General features: G+C 28.7%; 1 protein-coding gene across 1 annotated transcript in view; it reads right to left on the bottom strand.

The window, feature by feature from the left end:
- Positions 1–958: 958 nt before the first annotated feature.
- Positions 959–13,079, bottom strand: part of LOC105623599 (cAMP-specific 3',5'-cyclic phosphodiesterase-like) — a gene marked incomplete at its 3' end in the record, with an annotated part of 95,477 nt that continues 83,356 nt past the window's right edge. Inside the window, exons 5-7 of the mRNA XM_012204987.1 lie at positions 3,086–3,187; positions 2,061–2,125; positions 959–1,071 (exon numbers count right to left, since the gene is read on the bottom strand). Coding sequence (XP_012060377.1) covers positions 959–1,071; positions 2,061–2,125; positions 3,086–3,187 — 280 coding nt within the window. The remainder of the gene's footprint in view (positions 1,072–2,060; positions 2,126–3,085; positions 3,188–13,079) is intronic.

Genomic DNA, 13,079 nt, shown 5'->3' with positions numbered 1-13,079 from the left:
CAAGAATTTATGATCTAAGTGAAGGTAGTTTAGATTCTGTCTTAGCCACTGTGTAATTAGTATATAAAATTGCTTATATAATTAAATAATTTTGTATAATAAATTTTGCGTTAGTGCGCAAATATTGTAGAACAAAATTATATTTTATCTCTTTCGTAAAATCAAACGAAGACTAGAAATCAGATCGATAGTGCATATAATGGTGAATTTATTTATAAGTGTCAACATTTCTTTGCATAGCTAAGTAATACTATCGCAAACACAAGAACTTTTCTCTCTTTACGTTATTAATTATCATTATACATAAAATAAAAAAAACATAATGCACTCATGACGCAAATTTCTTTTTACATTAAAATGAAATATACAATAATTAAATTTAGAAATAACTATATATACCTATTAAATTAATTGAAAAATATGTAAAAAATTTTAATTATATATTCTGCGGAAAAATCTCAGACAATACATGTTTAAAAAAAATGTTGTAAAACGTCATAAAAATATCTTTTAGATATAAACGTTTAAGATATCTAAGAGACATCATAAAAATGTCTTTTAAACATGCGTATCGTCTGGAAATATATTTAGGATTATGTCCTAAATATTTTAAATAATTCCAAACAAGAGAATTTCTTTCAATTTTTGGCTTAAATGTATAGATATAGTTTTTTCTTTTCAATGTCTTTTGGAGAAAAATTTATTTAAGAATACAAAAGAATTTATTTAAAGAATATTGCAATCTTTTCGAGAATTGCAGTCTGATTTTTTTTGCTTAAAGTCATTTGAATAACGTATTTCTAAAGATGGATTCCTCGCGAGATATTCTATACATGGATGGCTATAACGCAAGACATAACCTCTTTGAGATTTGCGAGATATACTAGAAATCAAACGTTGAGAGAACATGTTGCGAAAGAATATAGAAAAGGAAAAATATAAACGGATAAGGTCGTACCTTCAGGGATGCCATGTCCGACACGGATCGATGAGTCTGAATAGTTTCCAACTGGTCTAAGCACCAGTCTAGTTCCTCTATCGTTTCTACAGCCAGCTTCATGAAGGGCTCCTCTGAAAAATCCGAAGAAATAAATTTAGTATTATCGAATGTTCCCTTTCACTTTCTTTCTTTCTCATCCTAACAAGCAATTAGTTAGCGTTGAAAAAATTTATCTACTGAAAAGATAAATCCGAATTTTATTGAGATTAAAGAAGCGCGACGAAATTTTTGATTTATCTTCAAAGCTTCAAATAAAAATACTTGATGTGATAAAATATATGTGATGTGAGAGATATTTTAGGGCTTTATAGTAAATGAACAGCATTTCCAATAAAGAATAATTTATAAGTGAAAAGAAAATGAGAATTCCGCAAAGAGATAGTATAAAACATACATTCAACAATCGTAATAACGAATGTATTTTTTAAGGGAAAGTAGATGGGATTGTACAAGTCTTATAATTTTATTTAATAAATCATATCAGAATGAATAGCTGTAATAAGTGATCTAGAAATAGGGAATATATAATTCTTGTCAGAAAAAAGGGTAGATATAATCTTCTAGAATTAAGAGAAAGTTACAATTTCGTATTAATACGTAATATTAATGAAGAGACAAAACAAAGTTTCAATATTTAAAAAAAAATTAAAGAGCCTAAGTTTCGGTTTATATAGATAAAAAAATCCCTGAGGGATGTCATATAAAATGGGAATTGATGTTTAATATTTAATAAATATATAAGAGGATCACACGATACTGCTCTAATAACATAATGAAGAGAAAAATAAATAGAAATTATCAAAAAACAATTATTCGATTACTAATATAACGATCATTAAATTCCATTTAGAGAAAGCTAATGAAATTTTCTGTATATTAATGTAAACAAAGGAACTAATTGTTGTACTTGAGTGTATTAAATCAAATTAAATGAAGAATAAAGCGCTGTGTAAACATTAAAAATGAAATGCTAATATTTTATGCAAATATGTACAAAAAGATTCATTCGGGAATAATGGGAGAAAAAAAAAGCGAATTGTAATATCATATTATTTTTTACCTCCTGGCGCCAAAATCCGTGGCTGAGGCGTACTACTGCCCTGTTGGCCACTACTTCTTCGTGATCTGCAAAAACAATAAGAGATAAGTGAATTAAAACTTAAGCTAGTCTCTTATTCATAAACTTCTGTACTACATTAACACTAAGTAACTAGATTGTTCACTTTGTCATCATCTTTGAAGTTAAAAATGAATAGCCATGTCAGTAATCATGTGCATGAGTAGCCATTGTTTATTAATTATACTCACACACATATGAATCATACAGACAGTCACTGCTCAAGTCAAAATTATAATTTATAATAAATAATGAATACTGAATAATGAATAATGAATAATAAATAACGAATAATGAATAATAAATGCTATATAATTTAACAAAAAGAAAATCATTGTGAGACGATTTTCATGTAAAATTTGAGACACAATTTATAAAGCATCGATAACAGAAATAAGGAATAATAAAAAAGATTTTAACTACATGGTTTCTGTTATGTTGAAATTTGTTATTCTATTTTCTTATGTACTTTTCAATTGTGTTTTAGACTTTACAATTTTTCTTATGACTAAAGTAATGCTTCTCACGTGATACATTCACGTGATACACTCAGGTTACATGACACACTCACAATAGATACACATATACATATGGAACTATATCGATTCAAATGCACTTTTATCTCTTTCAATCACATATAAAATTGGCAGAATGAGTCAATTTAGTTTATATATGTAGTCTGTACTTATCTTTTAAAATAATAATAAGTAACAAATTAATCTATTAATTCTTCAACAAAAAACCTCTGATAAGGTTTATAAAAATGTAGCATCATTTATATGAAATGTTTTTAATATCAGTATACTAATATCAGTATATTGATTATCTAGTTAATAAATAGAATATTAATATTCCGAAAAAATAAATACATTATTAGACATAAAATCTGCGTTCTGTCGTTATTTACATTATCTTTGTGTTGTTTATTTTATTGGTATAGACTTGTACCACAATATTAATTTACTTACTTGTTCGTCGGTACATTCGTGAGCGACAAGAAATTATTCCTGACCGAGCGTAGAGAAGCAAGAATCTGTGCGAAGGGTGTAACGATGAGGTCCTCGCCATGGCTGCAATTGAAAGAAAAGACACAGTTATCATTGACGTTTCACTGTTCCACTCGTATCAGAAGGGTTTTATTGCTGTCGGATTTTAATTCTACGAATTATTTCAAAAGTCAGCGTCTACTTCGCTTTGCAGTAAGTTGCATGCAAGCGTAACAACGCTAAAGTGATTATGTTTTCACGCTCATACGTATACACTAAATATATACAACAGACACATGCATTCATTGATGCGCATTTCGTCCAGGGATATGCAAAAATCGTCAAATCGAGGACAAAGAAAAAAAAAGAAAAATTAAAACGCGCTCTGCGAGTGCACGATTTCACTTTAATTTAATAAACTCGCATTTCTTTTACGACAAAAATAATATGTCGCTTTCCGTAAAATTGCGCCATGACATTCACTCAAATAAACTGTACTTTTCGGTGTTCTATATAAATAAAAACAAAATTGCGAAAAACGAATTGCGCGTCAATACGCAGAAATATATCTCTATTTGTTGAGAGACAATTGCGGGACTTGTCGCACGCATTCGCAAGCTCGATCGTAAACGGATTCCAAATCATCTTAGTAGTATATGCGAAACAAACATCCAATCAGCGAGTGACAAAGGATTACGTTGAAACTTCAATGTTGATCGTCAAAGAGGCCACGATATTCCTATAATTCTTCGTGCTTTTAGTATTCCTATAATAAGAGATAGAACAATGAAGTCGCGATTTTTGATTAGTTGCCGAAATCCACCATATACATAAGTTACAACAATTAAGAGTTACAAGTGAATTGCAAAAATTTACGTATTTGAAGTTATCCTTTATATTTGCCTCATTATTTAGCGCTGGTGGTATACATTTACACGAGACTTATTGAAAAATATTATTCTAATTAATTCTAACCATACTCATTTAAACAAACACAGCTATATATGTTTAACATTCTATTTTTACAGTCACTATAGTAATAGTAGTAATAAACTTATATGACAACATCAGTATTATCGAATTTGACTGTTAATAGCAGCGGCTTGTCCTGATTTCTATTACAGAAACACTACGTATTTTCAATTTTATTGACATAGAATAGCTCCTTATTTATTTGTTTGAAATTGCACTGACGCAATTTCAAACAAATATACAGTTTTAGTCAAATTGGATTTCACTACGAACATCATATGCCATGTCGACTTATCTCATATGTTGAATTTTATCCCTTCTCATTCCCACGAGAGCGTATATCACTGGAATACGTATATATATCTGGACTTTCCTCTTGCTCGCCGTTTGCTTCATGATTAAGCGACGTGTTTTCGATTTTTAGTTTCACATATCTAACGGTTACATACGTAATATTATTTCGAATAACCTATTTTTTTAAATCCCCAACAATCGATAGCGTGTGCAGGTTAATAGGTCATTTTTCATTTTTTAGTAAATTCCAGGTATTATCGGGGTGACATAAAGCGATCGCGATTACTTATTTTATTATACTATTAATGACGATATTGTGCGCATAAACATGCATGCATAATATGCAAGATATAGAGGATTATAGAGGATTTTGCATTAGACAGATTTTAAGCCCACATCCTCCTGCGTGTAGACATATTATTAATAATATCTCTCGGTACAACATTAGACAAATATCTACGATAATGTTACATGTACCTCCCTCAATCCAGAGTATACGTAGATGTATAAACTCGACAGATTATATCGTTTATCAATCTCTCAAACCCACGGATTACACCCAGTCAAGAAAAAGTGACTTTATTTTGATATTATGAAAGTCAAAATGATTTTCGGTTATAAAATTTGACTGTTTTTTGACGTTAAGAATCAAAATAAAGTTGTTGATTTTTATATGTTTTTTTGGATAATCGATAAAAACTGTGTAAGTTGGAGACTTCAAAATACTCAAGTCTGCACTATTTACCGTTACGATTAATTTTACTTTTCGCTGAAAAGCACTCTTCAAAAAACTACATGTGTCGCAATCGATCATTACTTGGAAAAGGAGCCAAGAACGATATCGCTCCAGATTTAGTTCGTGTATTTCCTTCTCGTTTCCGTAACGATGTTCCCTGCGTACATCGTGCCCCAGTAAAGGAAATATATATTTCTGAAAATTGTGTATAACGTACATACGCGAGGAGAACTCGCGATGGTATGATAATCAGCAATCATTATTCATTCCCTGCTTTTCTTCTATCTCTCCCGCGAGAGAAAATTACGTTATTCCTTCGAGAACGATATCAAATAGAAACTGAATAATTTTGGCAGTTATCCGTTTTACCTTCCAGTCAAATTATCGCGAATTTTTGCAACGAGATTCTTGAAAATTATGTAAACATTGCCATTAAATAATTACTAATCAACGTTACTTGTTCGACGTCAAGAATAGTAAATAAATTGTACTACTAAAAAATAAAATAGATAATAATAACGTAAACATTCTGACATTATATTATAGCTCAAAATTTGCTTTCAATTTATTTATATGAGATAATTATTATATAAAGATATAATTGCAGAGAACTTTATTATTATTGCATTCTGGCAGTTCATCAAAAGATCGCACATAAATGTGTACGCAATTAACTTAATATAATTATAGTCATCAGATAATTATAAACTCGTACTTCAATACTTCTGGATATAATATCTCAATTTGTTTAAGTTCTAATTGAATAAAATTGTATAAAAGATAATATTACGATACTTTACATTTACGATACTTTACTTTACTATATTATTACTATATTATTACTGTATTATTAATATTGCATTCTTACGATTAATCAAGGTATTCGATACATCAATACTAAATATGTACGTATTAAAAATCAATAAATTAATTATGATGCAATTATAATAATTTGTTTTAAATTATTTCTGGGTATAAAATATTCTAAATATAATTTCCTGTTCTTGGGTATCATATTAGTTGCAACGTTGCAGATGGGAATCTCGATCTAAAATTAAACGTCGCGAATCGTCATCACGAGCATCACGCAACTGCCTATGCAAAAGTTCATTACTTAATACAAACAATAATAATTAGCGAGATATATTCCACCTGCTATAATAATAATAATTTTTTATTATACTGATTATTATACTGATTATGTTGAAATATGCATATTTCCGGAATGCGCTAAAAAATTATGAGTAATCCTAATTAATTACATAAATCAAAGGTATATAGTAATACAAGATACTTACAATTAATCAAAGAAGATGAGAATAAATAATATATCAAGGAAAGTGCGTCAATGTGTGGTTAATTAAATTAATTAAATTGAAACACACAATATGTGGATTAATTATATTATCATGCAAAATTAAAAAAATAATTTATTTACACAGCTGTATATTAAAAAAATTTTTATAATTGAAGACCTGATGAAACTTTGTGATAAATATCACACGAATTTATAGGGATGAGAATTATAAATTTAAAACTCTATACGTTAAAAGGTATAAAATATATTTATTATATATTATTAATAGAAATTATTTCGTATAAAATTATGTAGGCAAATTTATAATTATATACACATATAATAATCAAGTTATTCTCTATGAATATCAAAAAGGTCATAAGTTACAGGAAATGCCGATGGTTTTCTCTGTTATGTCCGCACTAATTTATTTAAAAAACAATTTTATATATTTTATAATTACTGAATACCAAAATCTATAATCACGATCAAACGTTAATAAATAAAAAGTGCCGTTTTTTTATGTCATTTAAAATAGCAATTTAAATAAATTTAAACAGAGTTAAATGCTTAGTTGATATATGAATGCATAATTATACAAGTAAAATAAAAATTCTTTTTCGGTCTGAGCTATATATGTTGATACTTAATTATCCTAAGTTGTACTTCGAAGTGACAATCGGTATTTTAATTGTCAATTCTGGTAAATTTAAATTTATGAAAACTAAACAAAAAAACAACGACTTCTATAAATATAGTAAAAACTCATTAGAGCTTTCACAAGTGTGCAAGAATTTTTTTCAGATTTTTATCTAGTACAATATATCTAGTACAATATAAAAATCTGCACTAAAGCTCAAAAATTCAGGTTGTTGACGGAAAGAGCAAAATTCTACATACCGACAGAAAATTAATAATGTTCCATAAAATAAATTTACTTATTTCGTAAATTAACATTGAAAATTATTTAAAATCGTTTCCGTTTTATTAATATTTTTATTTTCTTCGATATGGTTTCCGGAAATGAAAATAAACATAAGTATAAATCCTTCTTTCGTAGTGAAAAGAGAAATAAATTTCCATTGTAGTGATTTAATTATATTTCGCTGACTATGAGAAAAAATATTCAGTGATCAAAGAGAAGAAAAACATTCTCTTTATTTCTTCACGCGATAATAAAATATTGCGGTAAAGTGAAGCTTATGTCGGTTCTTTGATGTGAGAATAGCAAAAACGGAATATAATACATTTCAAATATGCAAAAATACGTTTTATCAAGAAGTACGTTATCACTGTAATATCTGTTGCACGGGGAAGGTTCGTAGATTATAGTAGAATTCCATTTTCATCGTACACACGTGTATGCACAACATTGTCATAACTCATTCTACTTCAGAAAGGAGACAGGATTTTCGAAAATATACATGATATACGCGTTTCCTTTCGCTATCTTTTCTAAGAAAAGCATATAATCGCGCAACATCACATCTGAGGGATAATATCATGAGGAAAATGATTTAGGAACAAAATTAAATTTCATATATCTGCCGTATGTCATCGGTTTACGTTAGACGTTTACGTTAGAATATAATATACGTAAGAATGCTTTTATAAGGTTGAAGTTGTAAATCGAAAATAAACAAGCTCGATCTACGCAAATAAATTGTCCGAGTAAACTCTCAACAGTGCTATTGGCAAAGGACAGTCATGCTGTATACCTAAAAATGTTCATAATTCTTTTTAAACGTCGATTGGTAAACATGGAAGCCACCAAGTTCCTATATGTGTTACGAATGGAGTCATCGAAAGAACTGACGAGCGTAAAAATATATGAGAACGACGTTCCACGAATTCCTGGGCAGCGAACGACTTTTCATCTTGCGCGGGTCAGACACGAGCGACAATAAATTCCGATAAATTGTGAACGGATAACTATGCAATCATGTCCAACTGCAAACTTAAAATTTGGAATTTTAGTATCAGCTGTATGTGTGTAAGATGCTTTGAAGAATGAGCACCTCGTGCTCTCGAGATCCATGTTTCCCTCTCATGAGGAATCTCTCTCGTGAAGAATTTTTTACTCGTAATTTAATCTTAATTTAATCGTAATTCTTTAGTCATATTTTCTTTATTATTGAATTGTCGAGAGAAGAAATTTAGTTTCCATGAACTTTAAAATACTTGAAGAACCTTATGCAGTAAAATTCGAAAAAAAAAAAACATAAATAAAAACATAAAGGAAAAGTATATAAAGTATATAAAGGAGACAGTGATATTTGTTTTTCTCTCCGTTTTTCTCTTTGTTTGCTTAAAATATATACAATAAGCAATAAAACTTGACTAAAAAACATCATATTTTTGATATATCATTCTGATATATTGAATACGATGGCATTACTTTTTTTTTCTTTTTCTTTAGAAACGAAATTTCAGAATTTTATATAAAAATTATTATCCAACAAACTTTTCTTCGAGCAGCAGTCGCATTATTCTGCATTCACATCCGGCTTTTTATTGATTGTCTTCTCTTTTATTGAACTCATCTCCGGCGGTACAATTCATATTTTCGATTTTTGGAGAAATAGAATAGAAGAAGAAATACATGAAACAGCATATCTGAAATTTTATATTTCTGTTAAATTTTGTAATCATCAACTTTTTTATTGCTTGGAAACTAATTTTTTTCTTGAAAAAAAAATATGACGGAAAGTCGCTTTTCAAAAAACTGTTTCAAAAAACAAATGAAAAATGAACTATCAAACGAATAAATAACCGGATGCTTTTGTTTTCAATAAAATTACAAATTTCAATATTGTTTATGGCTTCAATATTAGTATCAAGATTGATTTCGCAATAAGTTTTGTATATTTATAGTTATGTGTATATGTTAAACATTTATAGTAATATTATTTTAACAACACTGCCAATTAGCAATATCATGTTATTGATGAAACAAATTTTTAATTAATAACATAAAATATTAATTAGTTTTATAATCACTGAGTAGCATCATTTAATCACTGAATACTTCTTTCATTGGTCTTTTTCGATGTTTCAATATACCTACTGGAGGCTTTTGTAATATATGACTGAAATTGCAGAAATGCTCATTTAATGTTAGCGCGAACCCAGTCAATGCATACAGCGAAAAGCATTCTCTTTTCGTGGAAACCGTATTTTCTTTATGCGACCGCGGCGCGAACCATTCAACGATTTCTTTTATATGCGTCAGAGCGGCAAATAGTTACCGCGATGGTTATTTTCTCTGCCCAATATGGCCGATTCGGTTGCTACAACAAAAAATACGAGAAAAGAATATTGTGCATCAGACAATATTATCGCGTCTTACAAAAACTTTTAAAGCTATATACAAGAATATCGTATAAATTTAAAGAAAGTGTAAAAAAAGCAAGGAACAAAAAAATATCAATATAAATATTTGTTATATATAATTTTGAATGCTACAGAATTATCGTTGCATATAAATTACCATGTAAATTATATCTTTTCTGTTTTGCAGAATATTCACTTTGCATAGTATATAGTACATACCCGACAATTTAATATCAAATAATAAATTGTCACGGATGGATTGACTGCACGAAACGAATGATGTAATAACGTAATGAAATTATATTGAATATGGCAATTGATCTACATATATTTATGAGAAAATCCATCTGTATAATTGATCTGTATAATTGAATTGAGTAAATCAATAGCTGATAATACAATAAAGGAAACCGATAGCAAAATATTGTGATTACGTAAGCAAGTATAAAAATGAATTTTGAAATGCAGACAAGATTAAAGTACATAATCGTTGCTTTAAGATAACGCCAGACCATTCTGACAAACTGACGAGCAAGCGGAATATGAAACACAATATTCGCTGAATAATATCTGATTATCCGGACAATACTGTCGCGAACCGAAATTTGAATTTCGATCATTCAAATGCCTACATCAATGCAAAATAATTATAAACTAATGTATAATAAATAATTATAAAAATGCATATCATATCTATATGATCATCGTTTCATCAAATTGATGTTTTGCGATGAAAAAAATTAATGATACAAATTCAAGGATTTAGAAGATCTACATAATGCCACTGGCATTATGTGAAACTGCCATAATACAGATTACGTGTCAAGTACGTAATATCAAGTGAAAATTATTTAATGAATGTTAACAAAGTTTTCACAAAACTTTCATCGTTTTCATTCTAAATAACAAGCAGCACAGCATATAATAAATTTCTAATACACAGCTTACAAACTTCGTGATTATGTACAGCTTGAAAGTTTCCAATCTTGCTTTTCAAGGAGAAACTATCGTTAACTTTCTCTCAAAATTGCACGTTAAATCATATATGCTTCAATAAAATTTTGATTCATTTTCAACTACTTCCTTTAAATTTTTCATTAAAATTTCCTTAAAATTCCGAAGAAATCGACTCAAATCTTGTGTACTGATAATTTTCACATGTTAACGTTAAGCACACACTGAAAAAATTACTGAATTTTAATAAATATTTGTTCGAATAGTTTTAAGCAAAATATTTATTAATAATTCTAAATAAATATTTATTAATAAGTGAAAATTGATTATAAACATATATTTATTTGATACAAAAATCATTAATTTGATTTAATTATCAATATAATATATTATAGAACCGCGCGCGCGTGTGTGTGTGTGTGTGTATGTGTGTGTGTGTGTGTGTATGTGTGTGTGTGTGTGTGTGTGTGTGTGTGTGTGTGTAATAGCACAAACTATAAAAATCAAAACTTTAAACGGTCTAGCTAGATCTTAAATGCTTGTATGATTCTTGTGTGAATTTACAACGTATGTAGTTCCCTGAAACGTGCGCCGAAATGATTTTTCGGTTCTTAAAATGCTAACTCTACTACACTACGCAGTAATATCACGAGTTAAATTGACTAGCAATTTAACAAAATGATTTAATTATCTTTTTTATTGAGTAAATATTTATTTACTGTAAATAAATGTTTACTTACAATAGTACTGTTCAAAGAAGTAAATATTAAAATTTAATAATTTTTTTTTCAGTGCAGTAGATTAGGCAATACATCTAAAACAAATTCAAAAAATAAAACCTTATGGTCGTCGAAGAATATTAATAAATTTTTCATTAAAAATATTATATTTTTCCTATTTAAATTAATTAATATTTCGTTACTGTTTTATCTGTTCGAATAAATATGTCCAATACTTCGAAATAAACATTTAAAATTTGTTCATTAATTCGTCACACAGTTATCAATTCGAAACCAATAGCCATAAGCTCAAAAAAAATTTGATTAAATATAAATTCCGCTAAAAAATTAATAATCGCAAAATAGATTCATTTTATTTTTAAATAAAACTAATTCATGTAGACAAAGTCTATTCATACATATTTTACATTACAGAGAATCAATATAGTAACAAACACTACGGTTATATTTAAAAGTATTTTAGAGATGATGCGATGGCATTCGATTATAATTGTCACAATCAAATTTTTTACACAAATGACAAATCTTCACTTGTATATGATCAAACTATCAAAATCCTAACATATGTTTTTCTAATGACGTAAATCTTTACCTTGATCTCGTTTTGATATATGATGTCTCATTAATTCACGCATTGATTCAGCATAATTACCGCGTTTACATAATTATCGTCTCTTATGTTATAATCTAACATAAGAATCCTGTTAGGAATCGCGTGATCTCAAAATGGAATCCAGATTGTTTTATATATGTACATAGATATTCTCAAATAATATCCGATAATTAAGCAGGAATACTGATAATTCTGCGAGAATAACGATCCGCGCCTCCACTTATAGTTGGGACAGCAGCCAACAGAATGATGTTTCATATATTTGTGTGTGAATCAAGCGTCACATAGGGTCGCGAAATTCCGTACCGGTAACCGGCTGGCCGTTTTCCAAAAGGCGCGTCTATCCTCGACGCGACGTCCGTTAATCAGATTTAGCTTGACTTAACTATTATATTTGCGGAATAGCACACCGTGCTAAAGGTATTCCAAATTGATATATTGCGGCTTAATAAAACCGGAGCGAATTTCCGCAAGCTTTTTCCTTGAACGTCTGCCAATACGTTTTGATGTGCAGTAATTGAAAATTTGATATAAAAAAATGCATAAGACGCCAGAAATAGAGATTTATGTTATAGGATAAGCTTTACTTTTTAAGGAAGTATACCATTAGAAAAAAATGTTTTGTTATATGAACTATATTCTATGAATAAATTTTGCTGTAACAACAAAAAATTTGATCAAAATATACCGAACAAAAATTTTTAATTAAAATGTATGTGAACAAAATTGTAAATTTTATGCGAACTAAATTATTTAATTGGTATGAACAAATATTTTTGTTATTTACGAAGCATAGAAATTATTTTTCAAAAGCAACTCATTTTTTTGTTGTAAACTTTGTTTATATAAATTTGCTTTTGCAAAATTAAAAATATCTCAACTAAATAATTTTGCTAGAGGCACATTTTTTTTCCTAGTATAACTACAGTGTGATAATTTATATATATATATTATATATATAAATTACACACACACACACACACACACACACACACACACACACACACACACACACACACACACACACACACAACAAC

Source organism: Atta cephalotes, assembly GCF_000143395.1.
Source record: "Atta cephalotes unplaced genomic scaffold scaffold00059, whole genome shotgun sequence".
Taxonomy (NCBI): Eukaryota; Metazoa; Arthropoda; class Insecta; order Hymenoptera; family Formicidae; genus Atta; species Atta cephalotes.
Note: the sequence above shows the minus strand (reverse complement) of the source record. Positions and strands in the feature narration are given on the sequence as shown.